Source organism: Bombyx mandarina, chromosome 10, assembly GCF_030267445.1.
Source record: "Bombyx mandarina strain Sakado chromosome 10, ASM3026744v2".
Taxonomy (NCBI): Eukaryota; Metazoa; Arthropoda; class Insecta; order Lepidoptera; family Bombycidae; genus Bombyx; species Bombyx mandarina.
Window position 1 is genome coordinate 6,569,675 of NC_143217.1, and position 18,053 is coordinate 6,587,727.

At 34.8% G+C, this 18,053-nt stretch overlaps 1 protein-coding gene and 1 long non-coding RNA gene across 9 annotated transcripts in view; one reads left to right on the forward strand and one right to left on the reverse strand.

Moving 5' to 3' along the window:
- LOC114248717 (adenylate cyclase type 1) overlaps positions 1–18,053 on the reverse strand; it is a 102,105-nt gene that overhangs the window by 27,485 nt on the left and 56,567 nt on the right. For all 8 annotated transcript variants that reach the window (XM_089730339.1, XM_089730338.1, XM_089730336.1 and 5 more), the window contains exons 6-7: positions 9,273–9,384; positions 8,755–8,882 (exon numbers count right to left, since the gene is read on the reverse strand). In XM_089730339.1, coding sequence (XP_089586465.1) covers positions 8,755–8,882; positions 9,273–9,384 — 240 coding nt within the window. The remainder of the gene's footprint in view (positions 1–8,754; positions 8,883–9,272; positions 9,385–18,053) is intronic.
- Positions 11,938–13,404, forward strand: LOC149502189 (uncharacterized). The gene is made up of 2 exons (XR_016323654.1): positions 11,938–12,024; positions 12,310–13,404. It is a non-coding gene; the product is annotated as an uncharacterized LOC149502189 (long non-coding RNA).

The following is an 18,053-nucleotide window of genomic DNA, read 5'->3' on the forward strand; positions in this document are numbered from 1 at the left end:
AGTAAGTAATACATCTTTTGAATTTATATTATGTGATTCTAACGTATTCTTTGAAATCAACGTTTAATTTAAATAAAGTCAACTATTTAATGTAATGAACAACTTCAAATTACATAAAAACGGAGAAAATAGCTTTATTATTGAGTTCACTGCCTCATAAAATGGCTCGTAATACACGACCGACTACATAAAGTGTGTCTTCGAATTCCAGAGACACGGAACGTTATGAGATTCGTTTATTTTCATTTTTCATCCTCAATTTAATAAATTCTTGCTATGCTTTCGCACTAGTTCACGAATGTTCCAGAAATTAAGGCCGATTACGCCCACTTACGGACAAGTCATACGATATTAAAACGTTTTACAAGCCCAACGTTTACAGACACAAATGAACTATTTAGCTAATTAGCTGAAATGGGCATACCGCGTGAGTCATAGGTTACCGACCGGAGCCCGTATGCAGCCACTTTGACTCAAAATCTCTATTGCATTTGCACATTAGCTGTGGTACTCTTCAAACCGAAATGCATGTTTACTTAACCCACCAGAGCGAATTTGCAACATGCTATGCCACATATACTTGAATAAAAACTAAGTATATATCTCTCTTCGTCGCTTCCTCATTACTGAGGATCGTGACCACCTTGGTCTAGTTTTTGCACCAGCTTCCTCCAATGTCGCTTGCATTCGGCCTGCTCAATGGCGCCCGGGACGCTGGTGTTTTTGGGCTCCGTCCACCTGGTTGGCAATCTTCCTCGACTTTCTCTTTCCTTCCACGTGACCTACAACTATTAGTTTTTCCAAGTTGTCAGGATTTCGTCGGGCCACGTGTCCGAAGTACTTGAGGAGGCGCTGTATACAGATCGTAGATAGACGGGTCTTGACGTGTATATACATATGTAGTTAACTTACTGCTGTTACGGGTTGATAATGCATAGTAATAGCTGTGAGTAAAGGAAGCGATAGTCACATACTCTCGTTGTGATTAAATGATGAACAAACTATTTTCAATCATTAAAATTATCTGACCTACATTTTGGGTATTGCATAGACAAGCGAAGAAGCTCACTGACGATCTGATGTTAAGTAATTACCAGAGGTCATAGAAATCACTACGTGAATGCGGATCTAATCGATACAGGAGATCTAGTCTCTATTCAACAGTATAAAAGTTTTTCACCTTCCAAACCTGAACGCATGACTGCTTCGCAGCAGAAATAGACCGGCCGGTGCTCCGTGCCCATTCGGGCTTATAATACGCCCTATCACTAGTAAATACGCAATTTATATTTTTTTCGAGCCTTATTTCTATTATACAGCATTCTTTCATAATTGTGGAAGCTAATTGTGAACTTTTATTAAGTGCGTAATTAATGAAAATTGCTATTTTGATTTGAGTACACGAAGTACCTAATCTTTTAAGCCACAACGACTTTAGTCTTCGACTTTTACATTCATTAAATTACGAGACGTCTCTTACATGGTTTTTATATTGCCTATGTATTATATGGAATTGTGGATATTAAAGTCATAATATAATATCAAACATTTTTCCTTATTGTAGAAACAACATGATAGATTTCGATAAGACTTCAGTAAACACTACTCAAAATAGCTCAAAATAGATGCACCGTCACGTAATTCCGACACGCGCCTCTATTGACAGAACGCAAGTCGACATTGTCAACATATTCCCTATTTGATCCATGCTGTTATACCATATCGTGAACATTCCGCGTAATTGTGTATCGAATCACCATAAAACGCTACTATTTGTTTGTTTTCAACCAAGTATACAACGATTTTTCCAAAAAGACTAAACCGACTATACTATTTATCTAATTACTATTTTAATAAGTTTGATCTGTGTGTGTGTGTGTGACTGTTTTAAAAAGATAAATATTTTTTTTGCTTAACACCTACATGTCTCCGCCTACGCGTTATTAATTCGAACTCTATTGAACTTAGTCAAATTTCGACAAACACGATACTTACTATAATAATTTTTATTTGACTACTATTTTTATAAGTACATTTAACCAGATTAATAGTGTTCGAAACTGTTGAGTATCAGCAGAGTTGTTATTGTTAAAATAACACGGTTCAAGGTAATGATTAGGTGTGGTCAAGGCTGACCCTGTGTTTTCAGGGAATTTTAATTTTAACTAGTGTTCGCCTAATAATCGGTTATCAACCAGCATCACTAAGACCTCAGAATTTTATTGTTAACTTTTCTCTTGTTTTGTGAATATTTACATTTTTTTTAAAAACTATATCCGTATTAATTTCTTAATATTTCCTAATTTATTTCTTAACAGTTAATGAAAACAAAAAAATAACTACCATGCTATATAATATATTATATAAAAAATACTACATCATTGAGATAATGGATCTTAAATCTCAAATTGGGTGGCGCCTTTAAGTTGTATTTCTATGGGCTGCGAGTTCTATGTCACAATTGTATTCTACAAGGGCTGTTTCATTAATCTAAACCGTACCACATAACTGGTTCATAGCAGAACTAGGCCAGAAAATATGAAGTTAGAATATTGGTAAAAAAAATTCAAATAGGAACAGTATATTTATAATTCTGAATTTCTTTGAAGTAATCAAACCGTGAAAATATATTTCATTTCTATGTTTCTTGCATCCAAAGCATACGATTTATAACTAATTACGAATAAGCTTAATTATGTAAATAGATAAATACGTAATAGAAACAAAAGGCAATGCAATAAACAGTGATTTTCCTTCCACGTTAATAATGACTATTACATCTTGATTAATTCAACGATCAGTTCCAAAGTTAATATGACAAATGTATCTTTATATACAAAAATTTTGTGTCGCGTTATTTGTCCGCGATGTACTTCTGAACTAATAAACTGAATTTAATTAAACTTTACACACTGTGTGTAGTTTAGTTCAACTTGAAATATAAGTGGGTTTTTTTAATCATAATTTATAATGCCTAGATTTATTATTGCAATTTATTTGTTTTATATACGACAAAACTTTGATATTATCTGTGAGCTCTATAAGATTCTAACCGATGTTGTAACTTAGCTTATCGACATGTTGCTTTACTGTACGGATTGAGTAGTAGGTAAGTATCTAAGAGATGGCACAGTACTGAAAGTCTAAAATTTCATTTATGCTCATTATTGTATTTAAATAATTATCAATATTTGTCCTTTATGCATTGCTAAGCCGTTGATTCGTTGCGGTTAGCGATCTCGGGAAGGTATCTGTCAAGTACCATCAATGTACAATATAGATGACACGTGATTAGTTTAAAGAAATCTATGTTTTTCACACAATTCGTCACAGGGAGCACAGGGTTGACTAGTATTATAATATATTATTTTTATGATAATTCTGGGTGTTATTGATGATTGTTCCGCGTTTGTGTTTTCGGTAAGCCATAATACAGAAAAACGTAACTTTGCCTTTGAATTTGTATTTTTAGGTGTCGAAACTATTGATTAATAATAATTTATAGCTTTTCACTATTCAGAAATACTCGGCGACTATTTTTCCTTGGTCAGTTTATATTCAAACTATCCTAACTCTATTTTACTTAATGATACTTTCCCTAAACTATTAATTCTAAAGATTGTGCGTGTTGTGAATAGATTGGTACCACCGATTCGAAGAATATTCCATTGAATTCAATTGACACTTTGATCATATGTCTAACTCCAGGTAAACTGTAAGCTCTTACACTTCTTGTAATTTAAAGCTAGTGTCAATTCATAATAAAAATGCAATCAACGTTCTTTAATGATCAGGTTACACTCTTAATAAGTAAATTTAATTAAGAATCATAATAATGTACTTTGCAGGACGAGAGTCTTAACATTAACGTAAGCAAAGAAAGCTATTAATAGGCTTTATGCTTGAGCGACTCTTTGTTATATTAATGAGCATTCGTTTGTTATATTAACAACTGAATCTGTTTAGAAAGCTCTAAAATAATCTGTCCCCAATTACCGAAAGTGCACGAGACATGCGTAGCATATAGATGCTTAGTATAAAGAAACAAGGTTAGTACAAAGCGAGAAAAACCATATAATATTTTATCAATATTATACATATTGTTATTGAATTAAAAATGTGTATTCATGAAAAATATAATTTATAATTAAAATGCATGTGTGCTGTTCAATATACGTAAAGCTAAATCTGTAGTGTCCGTGACGTAATGAGCAAGACGTCCGGTGTTTTAGTTTCGATTAATACTACTATACGAGGTTCAAATCGTATGGCATACAATTTTTTTCTGAGTAAATTCGCCCTTACCCGTGTACTGCATTAATAGTACAAACGATTTAAAAAAAATGCATTATCACTTTGGTAGACCAACCTTCAGTGATAGGTACCACCATCCTTCAAATGTATGTCGCGAATCAGTCACGCGTTCCGTTTTGAAGGTTAGGGCAGCCGTTATACCAAACAATTGTGAATTCGACGACATGCCTCAAAGTCGGTGCCGGCTTTCATATTGTAATATCAGTCTCTGATAAGCATTTAAAACCAGATAGGCTGTCTTCTGCCGCACTACAGCAAAAAAGTTTTTTGCAGCTCTTTTTTAATTAAACCGATCTGACAACCCTAACGTCGTACCAAATGCAACACTAACAATGCGAGTGACTGACTGGCAGTTTAACAGTAGAGTTGTTTTACGTCAGACGATCATTCAAAGAAACATTCAGGTCAAGATCGAAACAACCATTTCGACGTTTCGCCACACATTTGTAAAAACTCTTAATTTTGCACATGTCTCATATACATAGGTATATACGAGTATTATTGTATTTACAGTTTCTAGATTTAAACTTTCTTGGCCTGATTTTGCTGACGTTACTAGGAACCACGTAACGTCAATGCCACTTCCCATCATGAGGGACGAGATTTGTTCCAATGTCTTGGCAAACGGATTTTCTCAAATCTCAAATCGGAACTGATGAAAGTCAGTAAAAATTGTTTATGCTATTTATTATGATGTTTATGTAAATGTTTATTTACTGGTGGTATGACCTCTTGTGAGTCCGCACGGTTAGGTACCACCGCCCGGTATTTCTGCCGTGAAGCAGTAATGCGTTTCGGTTTGAAAGGTGGGGCAGCCTTTCTAACTATACTTGAGACCTTAGAACTTATATCTAAGGTGGGTGGCGCATTTATGTCGTAGATGTCTATGGGCTCCAGTAACCACTTAACACCAGGTGGGCTGTGAGATCGTCCACTCATCTAAGCAATAAAAAATAACGAAAATTTCGCATATTTTTTTTTTACATCGGCTACCCCACCTTTCAAACCGAAACGCATTACTGCTTCACGGCAGAAACAGGCGGGGCGGTGGTACCTACCCGTGCGGACTCACAAGAGGTCCTACCACCAGTAATTACGTAAATTATAATTTTGCGGGTTTGATTTTTATTACACGATGTTATTACACTGTGGAAGTCAATCGTGAACATTTGTTTAGTACGTATTTCATTAGAAAAATTGGTACCCGCCTGGGATTCGGACACCGATGCATCGCTAAGTAAAAAATGCACCGAACGTCTTATCCTTTAGGCCACGGCGGCTAATTGTTTGATCTTTATTTACATATTTTTTTTATACTAAAAGCATTATTAGTAATTGTTTTTAAGAATATCAGACAACCATTTTTAATCAACACCAAGAAGGACAAATATAATAAATCATTACTTTAGAACTTTAAAAAATAATCTCAACGGTAGGTCAAAGAAGATAGTAAAACATCAACTCATTTATACCCGCATAAATATAAAAAATATCAGAGCATCCTACATCAACTCATATATACCCACATAAATATAAAAAATATCAGAGCATCCTGATGTTGTGAGTGTACCTTACACTACGAAAACACTGAACTTTCACATCAAATCATTTCGTTTTCCTTTATAACGAACGTAGACGTCTCGACATAATTTAATGTGACGCGTGGAATTTCTGACGAAAATAATAGAACTCTAAACAAAACAATACGTTTCGCTGAAATCTTTGATTTTCAATATTCTTTGCCAACAAAAAATTAATCAAGACTATGAAAAACTCGTAAAAATTATTTTCATCTAGAATCATGTGACGTGAGCTGTGTTGTGATAGTCTAGAAACTATAAATGATTGAAATAATTAAGATATATCGAAATTGGCTGACCGAATTAACAAAACTATCTATTAACTTAATTTTGCCTAGAAACTTTGACTTTGACTTTATACATTTAAAGGTAAGAGAGAAGAAGACAGATCATTCAAAGATAATCGAGTATTTGCAAGATATGTGTAAGAGTTTTGATAGGACGTCTTGTGAGCCCGCAAGGATAGATACCACCACCTTGTTCATTGCTGAGTGAAGCAGTAATGCGTTTCTGTTTGAACGGTGAGGCAACTGTTGTAATATATAAAACTGAGACTTAGAACTCAAGTATCAAGATGGATGGCGTTGATATTTATGGGCTCTAGTAACCATATAACACCAAACATGCCATGAACTCATCTTACCAACTAAAAAAAAAAACAATTATCTACAATCGAAGTAATTTTTAAATGACCGCGTATAAATGATATGAGAATCTAAAATTATTGAAGAATTCACGACCCATCATAAATATACGGAAACCGGCGAAGTTGAAATACGTCAGTAATATAATAGTCCGTGAATACCGACCGATACAGGCTGTCTGCGCTTGGGGTTGCGGCTTGCGGTCAAAGCGCGGTATTCTCCGCCTCTTGTAGCCTCGCCATTTGTTTACAATATAAGATTAACCATTTTAATAGCATTCAATACGCCGCGGCGCGGGTTTTCTAATAGACTTTTTTGTGGTTATTACTTTAATTACCTACCTACGATACGATGATTAATTATTTAACACCTATAACATTTTGGATCGTTTTTGCAATTCAATAACAATTTAAAGACAACTTTATAATTATTAACCAACATCGTGTGACTAAGATTTTATCCAGGACCGGGGTCATGATCACAACGCAGTGTTATATTTTTAGCTGTACTCCTTTGAGGAGCAAACGCGCAGATAAGCGGGCATCGCGACATAGACAATGCGCACGCTACCCACACATCCAGCTCTTAAAAATAACACGACTACACAACCACGCAAATAAACTATGAGTTTATATACGTGACGTTGTTCTCGAAAAAAAGGATATTTTTGGATCAAGGACGATAATGCTAATAAATGCTATTTAAAACAAGAAACATTCGATCGTATTGACACGAAAATCCTTTAAGGTGATGGAAAATGTTTTACAAGATTATTGTGGATAACCTCTCTAGGTTTCACCTTTACTTGGGTCGAGTGACACATCTATTGAAAATAGGGTCAGGTCTGTTTATGTACTTTGGAACTGTCAGAAAGACATTATCTCCCGAGAAATGATATTCCCTAGGCCTTGAGAAAAGATAACAAAGTCTTGCACTAGTTTGGTAGACGACAGGTTGTTGAGTGAAACTAATAAAGTGAGGTCAGGCCGCCACTGAGATTGAGGAATGTGGTTGAAGCCTCAATTCTAATATTAATTGAAGTGTCTCCGCACTGATCGTTCAAAGAAGCGTGATTATTAATAGCAAAAGCTAATACGACCCACTACACGTAGAACGATTACCGCATCGTTAATGCTGTGCTGATAAAATGCCCGATAAGTCTCATTAAAATATGTACTTAACATTTCAATAATAAAGAAGGACGGATTTTACGTAATACGTATTTAAAACGCCCCTGAAAAAGTTACGGATAGAACTGGTACTAACAATCAAAAAAAAATTACTATCGGAGGGTACTAGTATTAAACTTAATATGTATTTTTCCTATATACTAAGGTAGACACAATTTGGTCAAATCTAATAAAGGAATTGAGGACATTGAACTAATGAACTCGCTTGATTGGACAGTAAAAAACGTTCCAGAAACAATACAGTTGAACTTTATTGAAATGTGTCATGGAATTATAAATCCTAATCACACGAAGCAATCATGCGTTTCGTTTTGAAGGGCACCACAGCCTTTAAGACCAATGCAATTAAACTTGAATCATGTTTCTCGAGAAATATTGACGGCGCAGTTCATGTTGCAGTCCGCTTAACATTATGGACTATGACCTTATTTACCCATCTCAGTAAATAAAAGCTGAGAAATTCACAGGTTATAAAAAATAAAAAATACATTTACGACATAAACTTAACTTTCCACATTTTGAATAATTTCTTCACGCTTTTTTTTAATTGCTTAGATGGAAGGACAATCTCACGGACCACCTGCTTTCAAGTGGTTACCGGGGTCCATAGACAGCTACAACGTAAATGCCGCCACCTACCTTGAGATATAACTTCTAGTCTCAGTATAGTTATAGCGTCTGCCCCACCCTTCAAACCGAAAAGCATTACTGCTTCACGCCTGAAATAGGCAGGGTGGTTGTACCTACCCGTGCGGACTCACAAGAGATCCTACCGCCAGTAAAGCATGTGGTTGACGGGCTACTAACATTTCTAATCTGTAAACTTATAAGTGGTAGCTGTCCATAGCCCGGGGATTCTTCGCACTCAAGAATCCCCGGGCTACGGACAGCTACCATTTATAAGATCTTCTAAATAACCGAAGATCGGGTTCAGTGGCGAGCTTTGGGGAAGGCCTATGTCTAACAGTGGACTGACGAAGGCTGATGATAAAACTTATAAGTATTTATTGGGAGAATTGAACTCACGCGATGCCATCGATCATGTCTAGTCCCATCTCGACGGTGCAGCGAGCATGGTCGGAGCGCGGCTCCGGCAATCCCGACACGCAGTAGTAACAGTCACCCAGGATCTTGATGCGGAGGCAATGATTGTCCTGTACCAAAAAAATATTTAAATATTGGGTTATTTTCGGCAATAGTAGCCATAAGTCACACAAGTTCCCCAGGGCGAGTGAGCGAGATCGGGCTTCGTCTGGATAATTGGCTAATAGCTACCTGAACGTCTGTCTCTAGGCAAAACCAAACAGCTCAAGAATAGTTTTTGTTAGTGCATCTATGATCGCAGCTCACGACGCAACAACTGTAAAGATACCTCGAGGAACAAACACAGCGGACTAATTTTAAAGGCATTGGTTATGACATCCCATGTGCTCGTAGATTTTATAATTGTGTTACGTGGAATGCAAAACCAAAGTAGAATGCAAGTTTAAAACTTATTCGTTTTGCGGGGACCCTTAAAACACACCCTGTATTATGGGACTTACGTTCGCCAATTGATCGAATCTTCCGAACAGTTCGTTCAGTAGCCGCACCAGCTCCTGCGCGCTGCACTGCGAAGCGAGTACAGTAAAACCGACGATGTCCGCAAACAGTATACTACGGAAAAGACAAATGTCACACTTAGAGGGATTTTATCAGTCAAAACGTAAATATACCTTATGATCTTACGGCTAAATGCTTTCATTTAATTGGCATTTGAATAAATCATGCTATTGTACTTTTTTTTATTGCTTAGATGGGTGGACGAGCTCACAGCCCAACTGGTCTTAAGTGGTTAATGGAGCCCATAGACATCTAGAATGTAAATTGGCCACCCACCTTGAGATATAAATTCTAAGAAAATAGGCAGAGTGGTGGTACCTACCCGCGCGGACTCACAAGAGGTCCTACCAGCAGTAATTACGCAAATTATAATTTTGCGGGTTTGTTTTTTATTACACGATGTTATTCCTTCACCTCAACACTCATGCAGTGTTTAGTGTTTACAATCAACTACCTACATTTTTTCAAAGATGTCCAATTTTTTTTTCTCGTAGCACCACATACTATACAATTTTGAACTTTAGTTTAGAAGTTTAGTCAAAAAGCATAACAAATTAAAATTTTTAATCGGTTCTAACCGTTCTGGAGTTGAGCTTTAAGTTTAGAACTATCGTAATGACGCATTTACGACAAATACTAATTAAAAAAAAACTGTTTTAACAAATTATATCAAACTATGTAACCGAAGGAATATTTATTATATCATAAAACTACAATGTAAAAAAAATTAAAGATACGTAATGTATTTTTTTATTGCCCTTGTCGAGCGTACGGCCCTTGATAGTGAGTTGTTACGGTAGCTCATCGACGTCAGCAACGCCAACCTGATTGATGCCTTCACTTCCAAGCCGCTGCCTATCTTTATGTATAATACAAGTTTTTATCTGGTTTTTTTTCCTACCTAAGCTGATAGTCTAGACAAACCATATCAGAGTAACCTTATCCTTAAACCTTACTAGTTAAGGTTACGTGAACTCAAACCTGACGATGTTGCTAACACGAACCCTAGCAAGAGCCGTGCTTCGCAGAATCTACCACCGGATCGGAAACGCGGCCCATTGGGAAGATCCGGCGAGAAACTCAGTGGGCTTTTATCTATGCAATAACAATATACATGCATAGAAAAATATAGACAAGTGCATACAGCCCGCCTGATTGTAATAAAATAATATTGGGCCCGTTTTGTACAGTCCGGCTAGGGAACATTGAAATGGAAAAATCATTTTATTTTAAAACGCGTAAGAAATCGCGTGAACACTTTAATTTTACTTAAATATAAAACAAAAACATTCCTCATGTTAAAGTTTTAACCACAAAAAATCATCGTTGGTTTCATGGTTTTAAAAATGCTCGTAGATTTTTACGAACTAAAATAATAGCATCAGATTGTTATACCATTTATAAACACAGGCGGAAATAATTATTTATTTAGTTACAATGTGAAAAATGATTATTTACTGTGAATAGAAAAAGCAATAACAACAACAAACGTGAATTGAATTGGACCGAAAGAAGCAAGTTTGTTTGAAACAAAAGAGAAAATAATATTCTTACTAAAATATTTGATCGAGAAAAGGTTAAAGGTTCGCCTCGGTTACGCAATCCATCACACGTAAACAGGCGCGGTGTGTACTTTGTAAATATTTATGCAGTACCACTAAGTACTGTACATCATTATTATTAAAAGGTCATCATTTTAGTGTTTTTTCCGCATTACAGGCTTGAAGTTGTAATCGCATTTGTCTCACTATTCTACTACCCTTGAAAACGAATTATGTATCTGTTTCGTGACAGAAATAAACCGAATGGTCGTACCTACTGGTACGGGCTCACTAGATACCCTATAACCAGTAAAATCTTCTAATCAATATGCCGGTTTATTAATACTAGTGCTCACGCTGTAGTCGAAATACGACTATAATTGAAATTATAAGTTTGAACATTATCAAGGTTCTATTGTCAAAGAATATTAAGCTTCTATAATCACAGATTTCGCCAAGCCTACACTATAGACAAATAATATTAAAGATAAACAATATTACCCTATTCTCAATTTGACCACAGACTTTAAGCAACAATAAAAGTTCACAATAAACAAAGAGAGATATATATATATGGGTGATTATACAAAAATTGGGTAACTCAATGTCATCAGCCAATATATACAAAGTCTTATTATATTTTATTGAAATACCAATTTATTTTAAAACAACGAAACGTCCTTTACTTGGTCACCCAATTTCACTTCTTTATTTTAAATACAAGTTAGTAAAAAAACCAAATTAATACTTAAAACGTCAGTCCTTTGGCATGTCACAATCCCGAAAACTAACAATCAAGTGACTATCCATTAAACATTATCATTGATTTAAGAAAACTTACTAATTTACTACAATCTGTGATGTATATAGTATTATATACTACAACTTTCATAATGCAATGTTCTTCATTTTATTTTAAAAAAAATAAGAAACTTTGTGTTCGTTTCATTCGTCAGTCCGTTGTGTGTTCTTTAAAATTTGAAAATCTCGCCAAATATCACCGAGTCAAGGTCAAATCCCTGTTTAAGCTTTAATGTTGATACTGAAGTTAGTGTCGGACCGCACAATTTGACGGTCGCCATAACTGTATCAGTGCTTGGGTTGTGTTTGTCGTCTACACACGTGCGAAGCCAGTCAAAACTTCAGTCCTGTGGTGAGTCGTTATTTTCTTGTTAATGTGAGGTTTATTTTCATTTATACATAGTTAACTATGATTTGTTAAAATTTAGTTTGTTGATATTCGAAATTACCAAAAAAAACATTAGTTCTGATTATAACCTCCAATTATGCCCTTTTCGTCAGTCCGTTGGCGTCAGTCCTTTGTTAGGTATCGCGTTAGAGGACTGACGTGTCTCCATAGTACTGTTTTTTTATGTTGTTTTAGAGCGCATTTATCTTAATTGCTACCATGTATAAGTATTTCTATTTTATATTTCAGTTTAAAACATCATGCGGCACGCTAAAATACTAGGGAAGAAATATTTAAAAAAAAGAGAGAAGCCGGAACGGCTCGCTTGGCCAGAATTAAGTGATCCTATTAAATTAACGGAATACAAAAAAAAATATTCAGTACTTAAGGAAAAAAGAGAAAGGACAAAGAAAAAATGTTAAAGACATGACACCACAAGAGCAACGAATAACTAGAAAAAAAATGGAAAAATATTCATATAATTACAGGCAAAGAAAACAGCTATTGAAACCAACCACTAATAATTTTATATGCCAGAATACTCCTCCACCAACTGACGACGAAATACGACCCATAGTTAATCAAGCAATCAGACCTGTTATTAACGAAGACCACAGAGCAAAAGAAGCCAAAAGAAGAAGTGAAAGACAGAGAAAATCTTGAAACAGGGAAATAAAAAAGATGGAGGCTATAGTTTCAAAGCTTAAAGCTAAACTAAATACTCAGCGTCAAAAATGTACGAGTCAAAAAACAGCTAAATTACTATTACTAAAAAGTAATAAAATTTGTTAAAAAAACGCCAAAGACCGGAATTGAAGACATGAGAGACAAATATCTCATAAATAAAATAAAAAATCATTATACAGCGGTCTGCTCTTCGGCTGATGATGGAGACGGTGAAGTAAGAGTAACTTTTCTCAAAATTTGTAATCACAATGGCACTCTGTTCAAAATGGATGAAAAAGATGTATCAGATGTTCCCGTGGATCAAATAATTGTACTAATTTTTATTAAATTGCATTATAATTCTTACAAAATTGTGTATTTTATCAGTACTATGTTAGCCTCGTCAGTCCCCTGGCAGTCAAATTCAGAAAATTTTAAATATCTCACAATCTATTTAAAAAAGTGACTGGCCCGATTTGGAAGAAGATAATCATTAGATTAACCATCATATACACCCGAATTTGTAATAATTTGATTTAATAACTATAGTAAACAAAATATCCTCAATAGTTACCCAACTTTTGTATAATCACCCATATATATATATATACTCTTTGTTTATTGTGAACTTTTATTATTCTGTCTGTCTGTATGTCAAATACATGGTAGTGTGTGTAATGTTTTTTTATTGATATAATGTACAATCAAGGCATAATTTTTTTAAAATATTAGCATTCTGCACTCCTCTATATTCTCTATAAGTTGGGGAAATTTCATACTCCTCCGTCCGCGCAATTTTCGTAAAAAGGGGTTTAAAGTTTTGCTTCAAGAATAGATAAATATAGATCATGCAAGGTCCTTTAGCCTGATTGGTTCAATTTGTGACAATTATGTGACACCTGCTCAGTAATTGAGCCAATCATCTCTGCTGATTATTAATTAATAGTAAACGTGAATAGATTTCAAATTATATTATTCACTGATTCAATTTTCGTCGGTTGGTTGTTTGTTAACTCTATTGTGAGACATTAAATATATGTATTAACACGCAGTTGTCATACATACAACACAAAGCAATTAAATTAGAGTTGTGTGAGGTGAAGCAATTGAATAGAGTATTAGCGCGGCACTCCTTTAAAAGTTTCAAAATATAAAGAAGAAATGGTGGTCACTATAGAAAATTAACTGCCAGACAGACAATCCTATCAGTGGAATATCCGTTTAGCTTAAAAGGATCAAGTGTGTCGTCTTCCTGCCAACAACGAAGCCGTTATTGTACGATCGCATCGACGTGTCTAGTAAATTAATTTGTTTATTATTTTAAACCAGATAGTAATTCTGATTGACTGTAAGAATTCAACGCGAAACGCCTCGCTAGTTTATTCACTAATCCAATTCATTATTCAAATCACCAATAAATATGTAATTAATTAATTAACAAAAAACTCTATTAACGTTTTGTAATACAATGATGGAACGGCAGATAATGAATACAGCCGGTAACAATTTCCTTCGCGCTGTATAAATTTCGTCTTCAAAGCTTATAACAAAGACACAACTCGACGGGAAACCTTTGAAGCGAAATCAGAAATTGTTCGTGCTTTTATGACATAAACGTGGAGCCTTTGTGAAAACGGCGACAACAATAAACGGGCTTCTTAGTACATTTTAGTTCTAGTAAGTAAACATTGCGTATTCTTAGTATTGGTTGTACATCATTATTTTATTTGAAACTAGCTGACCTGGCAGAATTTGTAGTGCCTCAATCAATAAATAAAAGACCTAAACTTTTGTATAAAATAAACTTAAAACAAACAAAAGGAATCTGTACGACGGGGGGGACATGAAAGAGAAAACAAAATTTGTTATTTTTATTTAATTTCGAGCATTTTCATATTTATCTACCTTTAAAGCCTTCTCTGGACTTCCACAAAAAATTCAAGACAAAAATTAGGCAAATCGGTCCAGCCGTTCTCGAGTTTTAACGAGACTAACAAACAGCAATTCCGACGAAACTTACACGCTTAGTCAAATTGTAGACGTTGGCCGTGTTATATTAGGACATGGAGGAATTATTGTGTCTCTCGTATAGAATCGAAACTGTCGATAGATCGTGGCTACTATGTCCTTAGATGCGATGCTAGACTTCTGCCAGTCCACAATCGCGCAAGAGGCAGTGGAGAGCGAAAGAGAACCTTTTTTTAGCACAGTTCCACGGTCGTCAAGCCGGAGCAAGAAGTCAGCTTACGCCTAGCTTCAGCCCCTGTCGGAGGCGGCCCCATCGGTGGTCCGATCGATGGCGAATTATTCAATATAGCGCGCCGCAAATCTGATTTTAAAATGCTACCGATTGCCGATGTATCTAGATCCCACATTGCGGGTTGATTTTGAGTATATCGAAACACCAGGGACATCGGTGGGGATTTTTTTTACAGGCTGACGCAGAACCGTTTTCAGTAACGCCTCCGTCAATCAGGCATCTTTGGGGTGGCCTCGCATCTGATTGCAGGGTTGAAAGCGCTCGTCTCTACTATCTATCTCAGTTTTGCCCCTGTCAGACTTTGGATGAGAAATGCCTCCTCCTATGCCTAGAATATCATAGGCGATTAAGCAATATAGTAAAAATAAATTAGCACCCATAATAGAGTTTAAACGCATAAAGAACTATATAATTAAATAAATTGTATACCAACAAAATCATAAAAGTGAAGCCCCATTTCTATGAAACTTGAATCATTAATCATATCCATACTTAAACATCAATGCACGTTGAGTTTTGAATTACCGTTTAAAATTTAAATGCAGCGCGACCCAAATCTTTTGATTTGTGAATCAGAAGCAATAATAAATAATTTAGAATTTTTTTTAACAAATTTTAAACGCTTTGATTGTCGTTAAGAAATTTATTTTAGATGAAACAAATATGGTTCACGTATATTTTTACAATTTTTAAGCTCGATTGAAATTTAACAAAACCGTAATTATTCCTATAGTATTTTGTAAAAATATTTATAAAAACTTTATTATTGTCCCGATGGATAATCCGACGTAAGTTGATAAACAAAAGGTATCCGACACATCATACTTATCGATTGGACACGTCTAATGGACGTTAGAAGGTTTCCTTGTAAAATGATACTCCACAATATATATTAATGGACATAGTCATTACGAACTCAAGAAATTATTATTGTTTTATAAAATGTTTTCGTGTATTCTAGGACAGTGAAATTGAAACCTTACGATAACGCGCACAGAACATCGCTAACTGTTTGCAGTACTTCATAATTATTATTTCAACAGCTTTGTTTGATTTTATATTTTGTACATTTTTACGAGTCCTCATTGGATAAAATTTAAAAAAAAAACTAAATTTAAATGTCAACCATGCTAGATTAGTGTAGTATCGGTGACGGACATTATTTTAACACACACATACACATTCTAAATCGAGCATAGCTAATTTTGATTGACTTGGTGGTGCAGTATTTAGCGCTGCTGACAGCTGGACGGATAGTCGCGATTTCGATTCCCACATTGGACAATAATTCGTGTGACAAGTAGGTTTATTCGCTATTTTTCTGGGTGTTTAATGACTATACTAGTATATTTAAACAGTCAGAAGTATGTATATCATTATAAGGTTTACATAGTACAGTGAACCATAGTTTGATATACGAATGTGATTTGTAAAATACTTTCATATATTTATCAGACTCCGACTAGAAATCAAGCCCATACCGCACTATACCAACGAGGCCATCAAATCAGTGATAAAAGTATCTATATATTAATACGTGAAGCAAAAACTCTGTACCCCTTTTTACGAAAATTGCGCGGACGGAGGAGTATGAAATTTCCCACACTTATAGATACTATAGAGAAGAAGTGCAGAATGCTAATTTTTTTTTTTTAATTATGCATAAAAACACATTAAATCAATAAAGAAAACATCACACACACTACCATGTATTACATGTAAACATCACACACACTACATTTGACACACACACACACACATATTATACTCTTTGTTTATTGTCAAACGTTTGAAATTGCTTAAAATCTGTAGGCAAATTTAGAATAGGTTAATATTGTTTATGTTTAATATTATTTGTCTATAGTGTAGTCTTGGCGAAATCTGTGATTATAGAAGTATAATAGTCTTTGACAAAAGGCTGTATGGGCTTAGATCCCCATGCCTTTCCTAATAAGGAAAAATTGTATCAAAAAAAAGTCTTTGACAATAGAACCATAATAATGAAAGTGGCAAATAACACTTGGTGTTGGGTCCAAAAAGAAGAAAAAAAAAAAAAAACCATAATAATGTTCAAACTTATAATTTCAATTAATTATAGTCGAATTTTGACTACTACGGGACCACTAGTTCTTTTTATTGCATAGTCATTATAATAGTTGCGTAGTCATTATAATGTGAAACCTATCCAAATGAGACATGCGATCGAAGTCTCAACTGTATTGTATGACAGCTTTCAAATCGGAACGCATGACGGCTTCGCGGCAGCAGAAATAAGACAGAATTGTTGTACCTACCCGCCCGGACTGTCAATTGCAACACACGTTAATAATACCACAAAAAAAAAAGTTATAGTAAGAACTAAATTGATTAGGTTATTGTGTTATAAAAATAGTCTTTAGATAATATCGAGTTTTCTCACAAATTTTCCGATCTACGAGTTTATTCTAGAATTTCAGAAACGAATATAAAATAGGAGCACGGAAACTATATACAACCATATAAACATTATACACAATTCGATTAGTACGCCACACTAGTTCTTATCGCCAAGTAATAACACAATGCATGGCACAGAATCGCTTCCAGAATGTACTACATAATATTATGTAAATTGGTCTCAAGGTTCATGCATAGTCAATGATGTCAATAAATTCGTATTTGACCTTTAAATTTTCCAAAGCTTAAACTGAATGGAAAAAGAAAGAAGTTATATTTTGTTGAAGTGACTGGAAAAAAAATGTTGATTTGTAACAATTTAGGAAAATAACAGAAGACTGAATGTACCTTCTTCCCGAGGTTTTATTTGGTTGTATACGTATCTTAAAAATATAAACAATTATATTCTCATCTTATTGCATACGTCAATAAATGTTAATAATTTATTTTGCATACAATTTCATTTTGTCATATTATTTAACACTAGCGACCCGCCCTCGCTTCGCTTCGGAAACATTAAAACACACATGAAACCAAAAAAAAAAAATAAAAAAAAAATTAACAAAAGTAGCCTATGTTCATCAGGGACAATGTCGGCTTCTAATGGAAAAATAATTTTTCAAATCGGTCC